This window comes from Callionymus lyra, chromosome 6 (assembly GCF_982586985.1).
Source record: "Callionymus lyra chromosome 6, fCalLyr1.hap1.1, whole genome shotgun sequence".
In the NCBI taxonomy this organism is placed as follows: Eukaryota; Metazoa; Chordata; class Actinopteri; order Syngnathiformes; family Callionymidae; genus Callionymus; species Callionymus lyra.
The window spans coordinates 34,377,136-34,398,632 of NC_141823.1; the positions used below are offsets into that span (position 1 = coordinate 34,377,136).

The 21,497-nt window shown below is 39.5% G+C and overlaps 1 protein-coding gene across 1 annotated transcript; it reads right to left on the reverse strand.

Annotated features, from left to right (window-relative positions):
• Nucleotides 1-217: 217 nt before the first annotated feature.
• Nucleotides 218-21,196, reverse strand: syt9a (synaptotagmin IXa). Its single transcript, XM_087792916.1, has 7 exons — nucleotides 20,701-21,196; nucleotides 10,814-11,309; nucleotides 9,951-10,506; nucleotides 4,704-4,824; nucleotides 4,462-4,633; nucleotides 4,254-4,383; nucleotides 218-825 (listed from the first exon to the last, which is right to left on the reverse strand). The coding sequence occupies exons 1-7, from the start codon at nucleotides 20,846-20,848 to the stop codon at nucleotides 757-759; spliced, it is 1,692 nt and encodes a 563-aa protein (XP_087649042.1). The 5' UTR covers nucleotides 20,849-21,196; the 3' UTR covers nucleotides 218-756.
• Nucleotides 21,197-21,497: the final 301 nt, after the last annotated feature.

A 21,497-nucleotide genomic window follows, 5' to 3' on the forward strand; every position in this document is an offset into this window, starting at 1 on the left:
TACAACTGCTCTGCCTTTTTCTGTTGAATATTTTATGTAATATATCATTACTTGTCTATGAAACAGTTAAGCAAAAATAAAACATATTTTAACTGCACATTTTTCCCGGTGAGGTATTTCTCAAACAGATGTACTTTTTTAGAAATAATAAATCCAGTTGAAAACAACCAGACCCTCAATATGCCAACAAAACAACAACAACAAAAACATACAAAGCTTTTGATTAAATCAAATTTATTGACAACATTTAACATCGTACAGGTACTTTCTCTAAAAATCAATCGTCACTGCACATTAACATACGGAACAACACACCGTACTCCGGAAGTATATCCAGACACAAATCAATTGGGAGATTTCCCACCAAGCCAAGACCTCATGCACCAAATCACCACCAAATAAAAAAAACAAAAACTGGCAGTTTGACTGGTTGTACATTGTGCAAATACAGACTTACCTCATCAAACAAGCACATGACAATGTAAAAAAAACAGTAACTATTGTAAAAATTAAGATTCACAGACGTAAAATGTCTGTGGAAGTCTGGCTTTTTTCTCTCTAGGAACATATTTTAAATAAAACTTGGCAATCATTTAACATGCAACTGATCCAGTTGAGCTGTGCTCCAGACAGTATTATCTTCTTTTAATTTTGACCTTTTCATCGTAAGTTTATGATATTCTTAAAGAGACAGTGTCCAGAGGACATGCCGAGGCGTAGGATTTATCGTGTGCTTCTGTGAGGAGTCGCCTTCTGTTAGGGAGATGGAGGCGTTTTCAAAGAGTTACAGGATCCTCCTTGGCTACTTCCTGTCGTCCCCTGGTACTATCATGAAGAACAAGAAAAGACAAGTTATAATTGTGTGATTTCGACTTTTCGAATACAACACAAAGATGGAAATATCAAAATAAGAGTAAAAGTATGAGCTATGAGATCAGATCGGTTATGCCCAATTTGGATTATTTTAAATATTGGGCTGTGTTTTTTTATTGGACCACTGGAACAAAACAGCACAGAGGCAAGCCTCAGAACCTCTGGAACAAAAGAATTTGGATGACAAGTGATGACACCAAAATTTAACCATGTGGCCACAACCATAAACGTTACATTAAGGAAAAGAGTCAACAAGGTCTACGATAAAAGGAAAATCATGTCTACTGTGAACATGGAGGTGGATCACTCATGTTTTGGGGATGTGTGAGATACAGGGACAGGATATTTGGCCAACATTGATGGCAAGATGAATGCAGCATGTTATCAGAAAATACTGGAAGACAATTTGCACTCATTAGAACAGAAGCTGCGCATACGACCTTTTTGGAGATTGCAACATTACAATGATCTAAAACACAAGGAAAAGTCGACCTGTTATGGGCTACAGCAGAACAAAGTGAAGGTTTTGGAGTGCCCATCTCAATCTCCTTTACTCAATATATTTGGGCTACTCTGCGAAGATATCAAACGTTCAGATCATGCAAGACAGCCCAATAACTTACAAGAACTGAAGGCTTTGCCAAGAAGAATTGGCAGCTTTGACATCGTTGAGAAAATAAAGAACCTCATCCACAACTACCACAAAAGAGGTTTTTGTGTTTTCAGTCATATTCCCTGAAGAATGGCCAAAATAAATCATAAATTATACCAGGGTATGTAAACTTAAGAGTGTACATCTCTTTTGTGCAGAATGAAGCCTATTTCATGTATCCTTCCACCGCTCTATGTTTTTCCTCATGTTTTTTGTTGTGCTTTTGTATTGCTGTCATTACCAGACCTCAGAAATGTGTACTGTGATACTGAAATTTGGATACCAAAGGATGACTCTAAAGCTCCCTGCAAGTATTGCAGTAACACAGAAATATATGCGTAGTTCTGTGTTTCCCACTCATTTGAATTAGGAAGGTTATAATTGGGGCTTGTGTTTATTCAGTTTTCCAGGATCACTGTGGGTGATACAGCATTTCATTATGACCTATTTGGAATTAATAATACCTGCCTGGAACCATCTGAAAATATGAGCCTTAATCCCCATGACAAACAGAACCAAAGCTGGACCAAAGCTCTGGATTGTATTGATAACATATACTGTATATTAATGGAGAGAGGAGCAGTAAAATACTGTTGTATAAGTTTGATATTTGCTTTCTGTGTTTGCCCTCAAACAGAAAAAGGTCTGAAGCTCAAACATGAAGTGGACAAGTCTAAATTATACCACAGAACTTGAGTAGAAAAGCACTTTACTAAACCGAAGTAACCAAAAATAATTAAAAAATTGAAATCTGTAATTCATTCTTGCTGACCAAGGAGAACATTGTCATCACACCATGACACATTGAGCAGGATATTTAAATGCAGCTTTCACATTTACATTCCTCAGAGATTTGACATTATAATAATTGCATTTATAACTGCAAATCTTGCACAACGGCTTCAAATGGATTTAAATCAGTCGTGCCTGAGGCCGAATTATATCTGAACAAGTATGACACATGGTGATCATGATTTAGCAGGAAAGAGCTGGTGGAGCAAAGACAGTGGTCATGTCTTCTAGAGCAATTATTCCTGTTTAGGTCTTAAATAAGCTTTTGAAATCATAATGAGTCAAATAGTCTCGTTGACGTATAACTGAGTTACGCTGTGGAGTAAATGTGTCCAAGAGGAGTGTCAACAGGTTGGACAGGTTGATCAGGAGGGCTGGCTCTGTGGTTTGCATGAAGCTGGACTCACTGGTGACAGTTGCTGAGAGGAGATCACTGGACAAACTACTGTCCATCATGGATGATGACAGTCATCCTCTGAACACTGTCATCAGTGAGCAGAGAAGCAGATGGAGCACGAATGCTCCTTCCTAGATCCAACACTAATAGACTCAGGGACCCATTCATTCCTCATGCTATTTAGGCTAACTCTGAATTTGGGGACAGGAGCAGAGTGAACCTGAGTTTAACCACCACATTTCACGTCTCTCTTTTATTTAAAGATTTTTTTTCATTGATGTTTCTTTTAACAACAGTTTTATTGTACTGGAGTGACTTATCCACTATAATTTCTTGCTTGTCGGTCGATTGGAAATGTTTTATCTCCTCAGAACATTGCTCAAACGCAAAGCTTTATTACTGTGTACTAATTAGCTTGCTTTCAGTGCTGACCTACTTTGAAGTTACAGCTGCTTTTGAAAGTTATTGTCAAGCTAAATTTATTGTCAAGCAACATATTTATATCCTTGATCATTATTGAATGTTGTCATAATGTTAATCAGTGTGGGAAGAAGAATATAACTGTTAAATAACAGGAATGCGTAATGCTTCTTCCTTTTCCCATAAATTAGTGCTTTTGTAATGGGAGCCGTGCTTGAAGAATGGCTTAGAGATATTTCTTTTTATTCTCCAAATAAAGCAACAAATAACAACGAATAAATGCTAATGAAGTTCTTTTGGATCATTTATTGGTTCAGAAATATAATAAGTGTGGATCTACAATTATTTACTTAGTATGAGTTAAGGATGATGAAACAAAAAGTAATGCTAATAGAGATTTATATACGATCAGCTCACTCTGTTGGCAATGGAGATTAAAGCTGTATGCAGTCATAGACAGTAGAGGTATGTATTAGAATCTGGTGATGCAATATGTATCACAATACAGAGACAGAAGTACAATATATTGCTATACTATAGGAACAAGGATATGTGTGTAGTGTTTGACTCTGGCTTTGCATTATTTAATAAGGTTGACCATCGATACAGTAACGTGATAAAAGTATATCACGATACAACAGCCCTACTCGACATGTTACTGGGGTTCCATGCTGCATCTTCTTTTAAGAGTCCAAAAATATTGTTATTTAGCAAATAAAACATTATTTTTCCACTTAATTTGTATAAGTTACATTTTCATAACTGGGATTTCTAAGATGTCAATGCCAGCAGTGTAAAATCATTAAAGTCCACTGAACTAATGTGTATTATTCTTTATTGGGACAACCAGCAAGAAAGCGCTTGTTGAAATCCTTTAATTTTTCCAAAATAATCTATCGAATGTACTGAACAGCTGCATTTGCATAGATACAGTAAATACCCTCTGACATAATTTCCTGTATATTTCCAGTAAAATCAGCATTTTATCAATTATAATGAATGATTGTGGAAAAATGTATTTGAAACATTAGTATTTAAAGACAACCAATTCCACAATGGGTTGAATAATTTTCTAGGGAGGTTAGTTTAAAATTGAGAAAGATGGTTCAAAGAATATACCTCAACAAGTGGATGCCAGTGGGCAACAGGCTTTCTGGGATATGTAAGCATTTCACTCCAGTGGTTTCTGCCGAGATTATCTGCATCATTGCCAATCCGACACACACCAATGATCTCGTTATGGCCGACCCTACAGGTGGTGAAAAGAAAAAAACAATATTTAATCACAACCAGAACTCAACATCTAAAATCTACAAATGTTGCTGACCGGTCATAATCCATCACTGCAATTAAGAGACTGATCTGCTCAATGTTCTCTGGCGGGACATCAAAGACAATGGCCTCATTGTAGATTGGGTTGAGAGTGTTCCTCTTTGTGGACGTCTTCCTCTTTTTCAGCCTGCGACCCTCACACATGAGCGACACCTTCACGTAAGGATCTGAGGAAATAGAACAGGTCAGAAAACAACGCACACATTATGTTAGTGAAGTTATCGACTTGATGATTACCAGAGGCACCCGTGATGTCCATGGCCTTGAGGTTACGAGCCTTTATCATTGTTATCGTCAGTCTTCCCGCAGTTGGTAGATAGCAGAGGGAAAACATAAGATCCCCAAGGTCTACATTGTCCTGGGGAGTTACAAGAAAGATAGTTTTTGCAACGGTTGATGGTGACTCAGTATTTTCAGCATTCTTAGTGCCCATTGCACTAAGAATCTCCAACCAACTATCACTGGCCCAAATACACCTCCACTGGTATAATTTTACTTTTTACTTCATTAAAATATGGTCAAGCTTTTCCATATTTTATCCCAAGTTACAAAAAAAATAAAAACATAAACCATATCATATTATATATAACTTGCACAAGACATAAAGCCCTTTTTATAGTATGTGCAAAGTACGGTTTGTGAGGGAATTTCATGGAATCTTTGGTCAATAACACAATGTAATCTATGAAGTACTTCCTCAGTCTTTCCCCTTCAGAAGGACAGAAGAACCCAAAACCTTAACAGGGAGAAATTTGGAAGGGACCTGTCAAGATGCGATGCCAATTATTTCCATTCAATGTGCAAAGGCTGTCTGGTATTTTGAGCATCTCCCAAATAGATTAACCTTTTAGGAAAAAGAGGCCAGTCATTTTGCTCCTAAAGTTTGTGGGTGTATTTTCGGTCTGAAGATTCCATACCTTATTTTTCTTCCTTCTACTCAGGAGCCCATATAGTTTAAACTACTGATGGTGTGATGATGCATCAAGAACATTTCCCTCATTGTCAGAGCCTACTGGATGACACTGTTTGCTGTTCTATATTGCTATGATAGGAGCCTTAGAAATCATTACAGTCATTCTGAGGTGAAAATCATGAAATGAGAATTAGACAAGAATTATTTCAGTCTATTAAAGCAAGCAACCAATCAAATTGCTTTGGCAGTTGGCAAACCTAAATCGAGGGTGTACATGTTTGTATACATGTATTTACGTATGTATGTACACATTAAATAAATGAAAAACCTTTATACCATGGTCTGTATATCCATATATCAAAAGTAGGTCTTTAAAGCTGACATGTATTTTAAAACAACAAAGCTCCTATGAATCATGCATGGAATGATTCTTCAAAATGGTCAATTATACTTCTTCTTTCTTTCTTTTAACTACATTGTACAAAAAGAATACAAAAAATCTCCCTTTCAGGAGTAAACATAGTATGACATTCACAAGCAAAACATAAAAAAGAACAAAACAACACATATTTGAGCTCTTGTCGCCATCGTGTGAGCTGAATGACTTTCATGTTAACAGCAATACTGTTAGAACTTCTGCAGCAATCTCAAACTCAAAACTCAAAAATAATTGTGTTTTCTTATTGAAGACTTCCTTTTTCCACTCTCTAGATATAGAAACTTTCCCTCAGCTGCAGAGAGAAGCTCACTTATCACTTGCTCTCAAAATAACTCCAATAAAGAGGTGAGAACCAGACAGCACAATGTGTCTGCTGAAGATAACTCCTAACAACACATTCTCTCGCTTCTCTTTGCCAGGAAGCCGGAGTTTAATTAGTCATTGTCAGCCAGTCATGTGAGCTGTGATTAAGGAGCGTAGTGGAGTCCAATGCAAAAAAAAAATCTGAATCTCCTGATCAGGGGTCTCAAAAGTAATTAGGAGGCAGACCACATCAACTTGTTGATGCTTTAATATCCCATTGACCTTTAATGGAGAAGTATAGGGAAGGTGTTACCATTGCAGCTAAACTAGACGCTCATTGGAAAAATGCTGGGCTTTGTCCTGCCAATCTGGCGCTGAGAAACTCTTGGGTCTATGCAGTAGTGGGCGTGCCTCGGCTGGCCCGTACACCTGGGGCCTCACCCACAGTAAAAATGTGTTGCTCATCTGTTGTTCAATCTAATCTCTTGAGATCAATTTTCATTTTCATTTTCATATCATTCTGCTTCTGAATTACTTCTCCTAAGGGACCCTTAGGAGCAAGGCATAAGCTAAAAAGAGACACCAGGAAGGCAAAGGAGGTTGAATTGAGAAAACCATTTGAGCGATACTTGAGAAGCAGGATGAACAGAGGAGATCTCACAATTGTATCCCCTTGAGCTTAATTATGTGTTGGTTATTTGAATGAGAATTAAAAGAGAATAACATGAGATCAATCTGAGAGTTTTATAACAATACACAATACACTTCTGGTCCTGAGCTGAGATTGAACATAGCACGGGCCGACACTCAACCATCTGAGCTATGACACTCCATACTTGTGCATTATATGAGAATGATAGCGAGCACTTTGCAACACCTGATCCAGGCTGTATTGAGAAATACGAGAACAAATTGAGAATACATTTAAAAATTACTTATTTTTAGTAATTAGAAATGACTGTTAAAACAATACAAAATATTGAAAAGTTGAAACGGTATAGTATTTTCACAGTAGATTGAATTAATTTCAATTAATCAATTAATAATCACATAGTACTTCATATTTGTTTATTTGTTTCTTTTATTTGAACTTGAATTCCCATCCATACAAATGAGAAACCAGTGAATCGGTCACAAGTGTCATAATAGTGCAAATCTAGTATAGTGCAAATATCAAGTAAAGTGAAAATGTCCAGTAAACAAATGTTAACCATTTGAACCATTGAGCTAACTTTTATTTTGAAAACAATAAACAGGCCTGCTCTGGCCCTACATTTGTCGACAAAGGCTTTCTTGAGCTCATATTCAGATTCATTTGAGAGCTTGCACTAATTTTTCGTTTTGCTGATCCACTAGAAAAGTGATAACTGTAAGATAATCTGAGAACTTAAATAGTGAGCAGAGAGAGACAGTATTTCTCACTGAGATATAACTAAGATCAAATTGAGAAATTTTTTTCATTTTTCTCAGTTGCGATCAGGAAAAGAGAAAGCTGTGAGAGTATTTAGAGAACTTGCACAGTACTCACTGTGAGGCTTAATTCTCAGTAGAGACATTTGAGAAGAATAAGAAAACCACTTTGGTCTCGATTAGAGCTCAATTATATCTAGGAGATGTAAATGAGACATAAATAAGATCTCATCTTCTATTTTGAATTGATTTGCTACTAAAAACGATGGTACACGCAAATCCAGATGTTTAAACGAGTCGGTGATCTTTTCACGCTTTAACTATAGCATTTGGGGCATCTTTTGTCACTGTTTAGAGTAGCTTTATAATAGTTTCTTATTATTGCTGGGATTGTTATATATGGATGGATGGATGGATGGCAGGGTGGGTGGGTGGGTGCATGGATGGATGGATGGATGGACGGTGCATAGATAGATAGATCTAAATATATTTAGTGGCTTAAAAGGAATTATGATGAAAATAATAAGTAAACTAAACTAAAATAAACAAAAAGTTTGTTTGCTTCTGATATTTTTTTATATAGATTTAACCAATTGATCTAAGATCTTAATCGTATTCTTTTCTGCATAATTCCTCATTTTGTTCCATTCTTAATCGTCTCTTACAAACACCAGTTCTTACACGTAAAATGTAGCTTGCAACAGAGTTCATGCTCCTGGGTTTATCTTAAAGCCATAGCAACTGGTGTCTGTGGTTTATTACCTGGCAACGAACAGGAGGGGACAATTGTGCAATCAGTAGTTCACGTCCCCTGTGGAAGGGCAGATTATTGTTCATATTGGCGAGGATTATTTGGAACAATATTAGGGGACATATGTTGATTCCAAACACATTACATAAAACACATTCTGAAATTAACTGTGGCAATAAAGCAAAGCACATGCCATTGTCATGTTCCCTCTTTATCGTTCTTACAAAATGGTGCTATGGCTGTCAAACCCCTGCTTCATTGCTTCTATGTTTAGCTTGTTAACAGTGAATATATGTGGTTTTGAAAATAACAAGCATTTCAGTGTAGCATCAGAGCTGAGAGCTGAGAAACCGTTAATTGTGATAACTGATCACACCAATCAGGAAGATTGCTACTGATCATCGACTGTCAAATGATTTTCTGCTGCAAACGGTGTCAATATCAATGATTTTGGGAACCAAATGAAATCATTTTTCGTCCCCAATAAAGTTTCTATTGATTGAAGGGTCAGCCAGAAGTTTACAATCTCTCTTATCCCCCTTTAGTGCTATCTCAATCCTCCTGTCTCTCTTCTCCCTTCCAGCCGGTCCAGTTCTGCTCTAGGTTTCTGACCGGTTAGAGGGAAGTTTATCATTGCCAATGTTGCTTAATGTGATTAGGTGGGACCTGTAGAATTGAATTGAACGCTAAGGAACATTTTCTGTCATGTCATGTCAAATGGTGACACAGGCCTATGTTTAGAAGGGATGTCACCTTCACTGTCAGGGTCAGTCTAAGTGACTGTGAGTCCTGTTTTAGGTGCAGTGAAGCACAGAGAAAAAATATTGTCTTCTATACAATCTATATGCACCAGATCAATATTGATTGTCTTACTTGTTAATATCCTCGCTATCTAATAGGAAGTACTTTTTCAGTTTATTAAAGTGTTTTTGTGATTACATTTTAAATTTGCACATGTATGTCATCATAGATAATAAATAATGAAGAAATATGTTCATTAAAAAATAAAGACATAGATGACCTCCACTTATTGATATTGATACCACTTATTGTCTAATCATTAATTAATCATTATATGATTTTTGAAGAAAGTGGTATACTATATCTATATTTATATCAGATTTTCACCAATGGTGTTGTCAGTGATTGATTGATTTTGGATGACCTATAGGACCAAGTCAGATAGTCCACCATCTTAACCAAACTAAAACTGTACTCCACCAAAGAATTATAATAAGGTACCTTCTGCGTGCAAGTGGAGTCAAACTCGTACTTCTAAAGGAATAATATGTAGATGTTTTTATAATTTCTTAATGGAGATGGACGCAGTGATTGACCAAACTTTCAAAACCTTCCTAAATCCAGATGGAAAAATAGAACACTGAAATCGAAGCGTCTCTTAATCAATCCTGCTGTTAACAAACAAAGCAAGAAATGAGGTAAACATTCCATCGGCTTCATTGACATGTTAATCTTAACTGTCATTAGTCACTTTCTATTTGAACAAGGCAGTACAGTCCTAACCCTGAGCTAGGGTATGTGGTCACTTAAGACTTTGTTTGGTTCTGGTAAATGCACATCACTTCCTGGAAGATGTAAAATATACCCATGAGTAATATTGTAATGAAAGCAAACAACTAAGATGACAATGATGGACTCCAGACTTACCGTAGAAACATACTGGATCTCACGACACAGTTTAGTCTCTCGAGGGAAGTCAGCAAGATCCAGGAAGTTGTCCACCACCACTTGGCCAATAATGTCATGACGCGAAAAGCGATCAAAGTCATAGACACTGAAGTGCAGCTTTCTTGTGGGAAGCTCAGAGTAAGCCACAGGAAACAGGAAGACCTCATCAAAAATGGGATTGAGTGTCTTGCGGTGCACCTTGGTCTGGTGCTTGGTCATCCGATCTGGCAGCAAGTAGATCTTTACATAGGGGTCAGAAGTTCCAGAGAAGTCTTTAGCCGGGAGGTCCTCCGCTCTGTGGATTTTCACTATCAACTGTTCCAGGTCGCAGTCGAACTTAAGAATGAAGATGAGACGTCCACAGCCTCTTCCTCGCCTACTGCCGTCTTCCCCTTCAAAAGAGCGTTGCTTGTAGAGCTCAGGTTTGAGGCGACCCAGGCCTAGACCCATGCCGGTGAGAGAATCTTGCCTTTGGAACTGAGCAACATTAAAGTCTGGGTTTGACAAATTCATGTGTCTGCGGATGGATCCTTGTCTGAGGAAGCAGGAGACAAGACACATATTCATTATTTGGGTTGTTAGAATAGAAGGTGATCTAGTATGGAAAAAAAATGTTCAATAATAAAATGTAAAACCATCAACCAAACAAGGTCGTTTCATTAGTTAACCCTACATTTGAATTACTTTTGCAGAAGATGAAGATGATAACAAGTTAATGTTTTCCTCAGAAATCTATTTCAAATAAACACATGCATTTGTCAATATTCCTCCATTACTTCAGAATAGTTTAACTAGGTGAAATCATTGAATTAATTAATGAAATTAAAGAAAAAACTACTGACCCCATTTCTGACATGGAGTGGCCGGAGGGTGAAGGTACAGTGGTTTGTCTTTGTATACGAGGGTTAGTGTGAACCCCATTCTCCCGTGTTTTGTTCTGGGCATCCAAAGGAATGTCTGGAGATGTGTAACTGATTTTCATGGCTGCCTCCGGCGTGGCCATGACCACAGAAGGAGGCGATACTGGTGTGACCGGAGCCTCTACAGACACCACAGATGCCATCGGAGTAGGCTCCATCGGAATGCTGCATTGCGAGGACTCACGGCGGGTCAGGACAGGGGGATCCACGGCGGTGTAGACTGGCTGCCTGGGGACAGGCTGAGGTGGCAGAGGGCTCATGCCGGGATTGATGTGGCCTTGAGGCTCCTTGGTTGTCGGCGAGAGTACCCGCTCCCTCCATGGGATCCAACATAGCTTCCAGGAGACAAAGAGTGAGACCCCAAACAGGGCTAAGCCACAGGCAGTGACTACCAGGGACAAGAGGCTCACCGACACGTCTGCGAAATCACAGAAAAATATGAAAATTTGATTAGGTTTTATGTTACCATTTTTTAGAGGCTTTTGTAATGAGTACTATAGATCAGGTACAAAGACTTTGTTTCTAAATAAGAAATCAAATTCGAATATGAGACTTATTATTGTCAAACTGGTCACTGGATTAGACTTCCTTTTATTGTCATTGCACAGAAAAACACCGTTGCGTGGCAACCGTTAAAAAACACAGCAGAGATTGAATGTATACAAAAAAGTATAATATAAATATGAATAAGTTAAAAATAGTGCAATATAGTATAAATAAAATAAATAAATAATGTTTTAAATATTGCATAGCTCATTTTACATTGCATTTAGTAGTCTGATGGCCAGAGGGAAGAAGCTGTTGCTGAATCTTTCTGTTCTGCAGTGAGTTCTGCCAAACGCCAGGAGAGAAAACAGTCCATAGAGGGCGTGGTCGGACAGAATTCTTTGAGCTCTGTTTAGGCAGCATGATTTTGCTGGAACGTCCTAAATGGGGGGGAGTGGTGTCCCGATTATCTTCTCTGTGGTTCCTCACCACTCTCTACAGAGACTTCCAGTCAGAGGCCTTGCAGCTCCCCGACCAGATGTAGATGCTGCTGTTCACCTCACACCAGTCCACCAAATGTTGCACCTCCTCCCTGTAGGCCAGTTTTGAGGCCCAAAGGGCTGGTACACAAACTGTAAAGGGTCAAAAGATTTGGGCAGTACAGATAGGATGTGGTCCTTCCACCCGCTCGAAGCACTTCATGATGGTCATTGTTACTGCAATCGGGGAAAAGTCATTAAGGCATGGGTTGGTTTCTTGGGCACTAGGATGATCGAGGCAAACATTAAGACACATGGGGACAATGTCCTGGATCAGTGACGTGTTTTAGATGTCTGTGAGAACGCAGGCCAGTTTGTCTGCTCATTTGTTGATCAGCCGTCATAGGATGTTATCAGGGCCTGAAGCTTTTTGTGCATTTACTTTCCTCAGGGCTCTCCGTACAGCAGTGGTTTCGAGCCTGAGTGTCTGTTCGTTGATTAATATTAAGATAAGCCATTTATTTTCTTTTTAAAAATATATGATTAACCGTCTGGGACATGAAGCTAATGAACAAGAATTCTGTCAGAAGACACATTGAAACAAATCCAGAATTATGAATTAAAAAAGTACCCTTAATTGTATCGTGTCTGCTGCTGCTCCGATTCTCATAAAAATTTGACAACTGTTATAATGTTTCATGTGAACATTACAAGTTTGATGTGCCGTGTTGGAATCTCTGCTATCAAAGACACTTAGTGCTTTGCTCTGGATTTATTCATCTCAGCACAGGTTGTGCTCACCACCCTCAAGAAAGGGAGGTGAGGTGTGAACCAGGACCGGCATCATGAGATCATGAATCATCTCACTGAAAATAGATGATCTTTTGAGAGCCAGTCAGAAGGGAATCCTCACCCTGAGGAAGGAGATTTATTTATTGATAAATAATAGAGAGAAACTAAAAGACAATTGACCAATTAACCCTTTGATCTTCTACTGTTTTTCTGATACAACGGAGCAAAGCCATTTTGTTATAGGTTTGTATTTGGCCCACTCTCATCATGTTAAGTCCCTTTTTGTTATTGGTTAGAATGTTTTTTAACTCTGCCAAGAAGGTTTGATGATATTCCTGGACTGCTGGCTGAAAACAAATTTATTTCGGTGATATTTTTGAAACTTTTAGCTTCAATGGGACTTGGAACGGATGGTTACATTTTGTTGGTTTTGCAGTTGGATCCAAACATTTTTTGAGGGAGTCTGTCAGGAGCTATAATATTGTGTACAAAATCAAACGATTTTAACACATGATTTAGAAGCTTGTTTGGAAGGTTACATAGTATTTCCACAATAAACCATTTTTAAATATTATTGGGACTTTTAAAACAGCTTTTGACTCTATTAGTGGTGGTATGTGTGCACTGTATAACGACCTAGTGATAAAACATCTACAGTCGGTGTGGCCCATCAATACTTTTTCGGTTGACGGACTTTAGTTGAATACCATTGTGCATGTAAGGTCCAGCAACAAAATTACAAAGCTGTGTGACCATCCCACTTTTATTTTAATTACACTTTGCTTGTTCCTTTGATAGTTTTTAAGGGGTCATGTGAGATCGGTCGTTTTGGATGCTACTGCAGAGTTGTAATAGCATTAGTCTGCGGTATCATCCTAATGCTGTCTATTATTAACCTGCTGTGCGTCGTTCTGTGTGCGGGCGCTGAGACTGACCTGCGACGTGCTGACTCTGCAACATAACATTGTTAGTTGAACAAAGCTTTGTGACCATGTGTCATATGTTTATTATGCTCATTTAAAAACATTCTAAACATGTGATAAAGGTTATTAATCAATATGATAATCAACCCAAATATCTTTAATGAGTCGGGTTACCTGATGACAGGAGGTGTGATGAAATGGATGCAAACAGTCTTAAGATAACAATATCAATGTCAGCTTGTTTCATAAAAGCCTTCTTTCAAGTGATGTCAATGATAATGCATGTGATGAGGACTGTGGTTTATAGTGATTGGCCGAGGGCAGTGTTTGCCTTTATCTTGCTAGTGCTGCAAAGTCACAATAAGCCTCATTGTTTTATCAAGTCAGTCACGTCTCACTTCATCCTTCCAACACCAATGAAGTGAAGTGATAAACTAGACGATACATACTTATAGCACTTTATATGTACAATTAACGTTTACTTTTGTTTTAAATTTTCCTCACGCATCTTTAGCCTACACTACTTTCATCACAAGTCACATAAAGTAACCATGATTAGCATGGACAAGGAAAATCGAAATTATAATTATTGCTAATAATTTAACACTAATTAGTTTTTAGTAACATTTTTAACCCTTTGATTCGGCAATCAAAGCGATCTAAAGGAAGTACACGGCTCTCCCCAAACAGGAAGTAGCAAAATGCTCCGAGAACAGAAGTAGTCAGTGCCCCAATTCTGCTAGTGCAGTGGTCCCCAACCTTTTCCAACTCAGGGCCCACTTTTAAGTCTCAAAAACCTTTGCGTCCCACCTCCGACCCCATAAATACGAAGGCATTATAATACGTTCTCATTTCATTGTCACACGTATAATACTCGAAGGAAAAACAATATAATGAAAAGAATATTTTTAATATCCTTTTAAACTTAACATTATTATGTGTATTTTTATTTTGATATAATTACATCCACCCTCCCACAAAAAAATTATACCATTTTGGAAACGATTTTGCGGCCCACTTGCAATAGCCTCAGGTTGGGAGCTTTAGTGAAAACACAAGTGTTGACAAATCACTGAGTAACACAGCGGATCGCTGCATGATTTCTTCATCAGAAGGCGGTCCAGACAACTGTTGCATGCCACAAACATTCTTTACGGATGCCTGCAATTATCTGTTAATGTTTCTTAAACCACCATCTCTGCACACTTGATCATTCACACGAAGAATGTGATCATCATACACTGATGGGAGTAGGCTGCAATGCAGTGTGCCATGAGGAGCAATCTGGGATCAGTGTCTTGCTCAGAGAGGACACGACACAATCCAACCACTATCGCTATTCCAATCCATCTGACTGTCTCTACTGTGTTTAGCTAAATAACCTGCTTGTAATCGAACAAATGATAGATTTTCAAGTCAATGATATGCCAAGTACAAAAAAGTAGCACAATTACATTTACTGTGAAATGTGGAATAATAAAATTGGGTCTTCACATATTTTCACCTCATGTGTGTGTAAGAATGTATTTTTTATTGTCGCTCTTTCCTTTTGTTGTGTCATCATTTGTTCTGACTTCTGTGTTTGATCCTCTAATGACTGAGTCGGGCAAAAAAGTACGTCCAAGGTAACAAAAGCAGTTGATGCCAGGATTTACAATAGTAACCACAGAAATGTCTCAGAGGAGTTAAATGAGTTGAGAACCATTGTGTTTCTTTAAGCTGGTAAAATGTGGTACTGACGCTGGTTTCATAAATCATGGAAACCCCTGTACTTTATGTTGTTGTCTGTTGTGTGAATATATTTTGCCTTCTCTGACACACACCACACAAAAGAAAAAACAGATTTAATGAAACTCATGAATAATACAAGAGTAAGAGTACATGCCAACAAACCATTTCAGGCTCCAAATATATCCAATTGTCGCAAATCTCTCTTAGTCTACTGCAACCACATTGTCAAGCTGGCCCTCTGACGCAGTGTTAAATTTGAGTTTATGTAGGGTTTCATATGACAAAAGAAATCCATGTTCCTTCTTGCTAAAATATGTGTGCTTCTCTCTGCACCAAACTGATGTTACATAATTGCTGACTACATTCACAATGATACACAGAACAAAGCTTTTATCTTTGCTGTGTCAGTCGCTCTTTAAGTTTTTGATAATGAACCTTTTCCTTTCTAATTTTACAAGCTCAAAAGTAAATGTGTGTGGGTGGTGGTGCCCAAAGGCCTCACACAGGAACAGACAAACTGTCCTCTGAGAACGTGTGAGGATTGATACTGTATGTGTGTGATTTGGGAGAAAAGATGAGCCACTAACCATCTGAAGACTCTCAGCCCTAAGTGGTACTGGAAAGCGCCGCAGAAATTGGGCCTGTGCCTGCATTTGTGAGGACACCTGGGAGGATTTTAGACCAACGGAGTACAAAGGGGCTCAGACATTTTTAGAAGCTGGCTATTTCAGCTGTGATGTTGTGTAGGAGGAATTGCAGTGCTGAAGAAGCAATATATGGAACTTCTGTCTTCTAGAACATTGTGCCGTTTGAAAGAGGAGTCAACAAATAAAGACATAAAGAGTTTTCAATTTTGAAAAATTGCAAGTAGATTATGCAACTAGGAATGTTTTTAAGCTGTAATACTATCGCATAAAAGGGTACAAGCAGCAAGCAGGAGGTGAAAGTCTGTTCTGTATATAAATGAATATATCGATGGATGGATGGATGGATGGATGGATGGATGGATGGGCGGGTTGGTGGGTGACAGTCATATTTGGCAATATGGCATGTATGGCAATCATAGACGTTCCTATATCGCAGCTGATGAAGACACTGGAGCGGCTGGTCCTCAAACATCTCAGGCCACAAGTCCAGCACGCGCAAGACCCCCTGCAGTTTGCCAACCAGCCAGCAGTTGGTGTGGAAGATGCCATCCTTCACCTCCTGCATCGGACCTACTCCCACTTGGATAAAGGAAGCGGTTCAGTGAGAATCCTGTTCCTGGACTTTTCTAGTGCCTTCAACACTATCCAACCTACTCTGCTGCAGGACAAACTGACTAAGATGCATGTGGACCCTGGTCTGGTCTCCTGGATTACGGACTATCTTACTGATCGACCACAGTATGTCAGGCTGAAGGACATCAAGTCTGACACTGTGGTGTGCAGTACAGGAGCACCTCAGGGGACAGTACTGGCCCCTCTCCTCTTCACCATGTACACTTCGGACTTCTGCTACAACTCAGAGCTGAGTCTCGTCCAGAAGTATGCTGACGACACTGCCATTGTTGGATGCATCAGGGACAACAGCGAAGACGAGTACAGGAGTCTGATACGTGACTTTGTGGACTGGAGTGAGAGGAACCACTTGCAGCTGAACACCTCAAAGACCAAGGAGCTGGTCTTGGACTTCAGGAGGTCGAGGACAAAGCCACATCCAGTGTCCATCAGAGGCGACGATGTGGAGATAGTGGACAACAATAGGTACCTCGGTGTGTGGATGGACAGTAAACTGGACTGGTCCTGCAACACAGACCATGTATATAAGAAGGTTCAGAGTAGACTGTACTTTCTGAGGAGGCTTCGATCATTTAACATCTGCAAGAAGCTCCTCTGCATGTTCTACCAGTCTGTGGTGGCCAGTGTCATGTTCTATGCTGTGGTGTGTTGGGGTGGAAATGTGTCCAAGAGGAGTGTCAACAGGTTGGACAGGTTGATCAGGAGGGCTGGCTCTGTGGTTGGAATGAAGCTGGACTCACTGGTGACAGTTGCTGAGAGGAGATCATTGAACAAACTACTGTCCATAATGGATGATGACAGTCATCCTCTGAACACTGTCATCAGTGAGCAGAGAAGCAGAATGAGTGCACGAATGCTCCTACCCAGTACAATTCTGAGTTCGGGGGCAGGAGTGCAGTGAGAGTATCTGGATGTTCTGTTCCATGTTAGTCTTTGTATCCTTTGTCTTTGTTGTTTTTCTTTCCTTGACCTATGTTCTCTGTCTTTATCTTTAGACTTAGATTGTGTCATCTTGTTCTTCCTCTTTATGTTCTTCTTCTTATTTTATTTTTTATGTATTATTTTTTATTGTTTATGAAAAATTGCTGGCTATTGGTAAAAAACAATTTCCCGAAGGAGACCTCCTGAGGGATCAATAAAGTTTTACCTTACCTTACCTTACCTTATATGGAAATATGGCATATAATGAAATCATAGACAGTCATATGTGGCATAATGGCGTGTTTGGCAATCATAGACAGTTTGGCATGGGGGGAATAAGGTAGCATCTTGCTTAACTAAAACTGAATTTTAAATAGCCTTCAATATAGATTAACGGCAGAGGAAAAGAGGCTTAAATCTCAATCTATCATGTGCTAAGGGGTGTTAGACTTACTTTATCTAATGAGTGAAAATAACAAATAAATGACATCAAATTGTAAAAAATATTTAGAATGGTATTAATCATAATTTTATACAAGTTAAAATGATACTAAACAGAATTTTGAAATGCGTGCATTAAGTGCACCTTTTTAGCAATGGAATCAACAAACTAAGTTATGAAACAGGTATAAAACAAATCTTTTTTAATGTTCATATTTTAAGTGATGGTAAGCTAGTTAAAGTTATCTACAAGAGACATTCAATTTTCCCATCTCCAAGGTCATCAACCCAGTATCTGTCTGTCTACGCCTTCCCTCATCTATGCGTATCCATCCAACCTTCCATGTATCTCGTCTGCCCAAACCTCTGACCTAGTTCCACCTCCTCCCGCATCATCGATGGCGAGGCTGTTTGTACAGTCCGTAAAATCCTGGGCGCTCGTCGTCGAGGGCGCGGCTTTCAGTACCTCGTGGATTGGCAGGGGTACGGTCCCGAAGAACGTTCTTAGGTTCCTGCTCGGGTCGTATTGGACCCTTTACTAATTAAAAACTTTAATAAATCTAAGAGACTATATCTTGGTTCAAGCTGTTTGTTTTGTGTTTCTTGTAAGGGCACTCACAGCATTGTTATTCTAAGTGTATCGTTTATTTTATTTATTTTTTGTCTGGCTGCCTGGTAGTCAGCAATGGGGGGGATACTGTCATGTTCTCTCTTTTAAGTTCCCTTTCGTCTCACTTCCTGGTCTTATTGTGAAGTCCTGATCCCTGTCTTCTTTTACTTCCTCATGCGGTGATAGCCCTGATTTGTGTCACCTGTGTCTTCGTCTCACCTGATCCCTGTTCCCCTTGATTGTTGTGTGTTTAAAAGCAGTCTCTGTGGTGACGCCAAATCTCTGTGGTGTGTTTTTGCCCTAGTCAAGTTATTCAGTTCTGGCCAATGTATCTGCCTTTTGTCAGTGCCTGCTTTTTTTTGTTATTGTACCTTTTTCTCTGTGCCTTTTTGCCTGCTCTTTTTGTTAGCCTTTTTGTTAATAAATTAGTTTACTCTTCATTCCGGTTACCTGCCTCTGCATTTGGGTTTCCTGCCCCAAGTCCTGACACTTCCCTTCAGTCAGTTATTGTTTTTTGGTTGGAATAAAAATGTAACTTCATAGTCGCGTAAAAGTAAAATCTGGATGGATGGGTAGGTGGATGGATGGATGGATGGATGGATGGATGAATGCTTGGACCGATGGAAAGATAAATGCCAGTGGCGGCTGACCCATAGGGGGCGCTGGGGTGCCAACCTCCCGCTGGCTTTTAGACTTTTACATCTTTTTAAAAAGTATCTTTTGATTAGAAAATGATCATGAACAGTACTGATTTTCCATGTTTGTAGAACTCATCACACTGTTAAACTATATTTGCATTTATACATTCTTGTTCTGTCTATAATCCTGGTAAATTGAGTTTATCTCGGGGCTTGTTTGGAGAGCCCATCAAGTTTCTGTACCCAGGCCAATCATAACTGGTGCAAATGTAATGAGAAAATAATCAGCGTCGTCTCTTATGATTTCCGGGGGCTGAAAGTAGCGACCCTGATAGTTGCCAGTCAGTAAGTTGCTAGCTCTTTGAAATTTGCTCGGCAGGCTTTCGACAGTACAATTCCCACCGTTGGGATTTTCAATTTCACATATTTTTATATATTTTATTTGTGATTGGTGGCTAGAAAGTGTCTCCGGTGTCCTGGCACAGAGAATGGGTTTCTTATATATATTTTTTAACATGTGGTTGACGCCTCACAAGAAGCTTGCCGGTCCACTTCCAGGTCCGAAGGGAGCCAACTTTTGACTTTTCTGTGTGGAGTTTGTATGTTCTCCCTGTGTTGCAAGGATTTACTCCGGGGTACTCCAGTTTTCTCCCACATTCAAAAACAGAGGTTGATTGAGTACTTGTCCGTAGGTATGGTTGTCTGTATTTGTGGGTTTCCTGTGACACACTGGCATCCTCTCCAGGGTGTCCCCCGTCACTCGCCCAATGACACTGAGATGGCCTCCATCTTACTCTTAACACCCATAAGGGATTAGGTAGAACTCCTTCGGGAAATTGTTTTTCCAATTGGACACAGCAATACAGACGATTATTCATAAAAATAAGAGAAATGAAAAGAAAGAACAAGATGACACACTCTAAGTGTGAAGATTAGGCCAAATGGAAAATAATTGAATGATATGAACAAAATTTACATTATTACATAATTCATTTTTTTTGCCAACGTTCTGATTCATACGAGCAATTAGTATGGTCTTAGATCAGAACACTAGTTTCGACTGTTCATTTAAATGGTATAAGCAGATAATCTCCCCACCGAGAATATTATTCACCAGCCTCCACTGATGAGAGCTTTATTACTTTATTACCGGGAAAATCAACAGTCAGATGATGTCCAGTGACTATGACTCTCAGACTTCTTCTCCAGATAATTTGACGCTGTTATGTAAAGGTTGTTAGAACTGCTGACTGCGCCTTTAAGTGCGGTATACCGGCACGCTGCTCACTCTGGAGCAAGAATACTATCCAGGCATCATGTGGCCACACACCAGTCTACTGGACCATTTGCAAAGCATTGCAGAGATGCTTGTATGTGATGAGATAACAGTGGAAATGAATTTCAATGAATTCACGAGGCTTTTTTGCAAGACGAATAACCAAAAAGCATCTTCTATTCTTGATACCTGAGCAGAATTCCTCAATGAATGGAGCCCAGCTGTTGCTCACCTGAGTCCGTGTAGCGTGGCCGAGCCAGGTCTCGGAAATAGTAGATAAAATCCAGGCAGTTCTCGTTTTGCACTTCCCCTTTGGAACAAAGATCTGACAGGAGTTCAAGTGCCTTTTGACAAATCTCATCATCTCCGTCTCCAGGCATTTCCCAACAGCATCCTTGGAAATGAAGGGTCTCTGAGGAAGGAGTCGCCCGGCACTCACCTACTCCACAGTCGCTCGCACACGCTCCGATGGATCAATGCACAATATGCATTTAGAAAGTCGTGCGATTTTTCCGCGTAATGTTCCGTGGGCGCCGCTGCCACCGGTTGAATCCACTGCGGCGATGCGCGCCTTGCCCGGTGCTGCTGAGGCGTGCGCGCGCGCGTTACCACCGGACTCTCGCTCCGGTGAATCTCCGCATTAGAAGCGCCTCCGTCCTCATGCTTCACGTCGTGAGCACAGCGAAGAGACGAGGAAAGTAGAGCAAGGTTGTTCAACCTCAGAGATGCACTCGCGAGCGAACACTTCACTACGACTGGTGAGGTTTTACGTGGATGAGCCCAGCCAATCAGAGCGAGGCATGAGACAAGTAGATTCACACCCTCGTTCGCAGCCTCTCATCAGAAGCGACCACACTTGAACGTGTAGTCCGTCAAAATGGCGCAGAAGTCATTTTAAATTTAAATGAAATCATAATAGTTGCTAAACACTTTCCAATGAAAACATTTTATCTGGCAATATTGCTTTTTAATAAATAATGACAGATGACAATCCAATATATCCTATTTAATTTCAAAACTGAAGGAGGG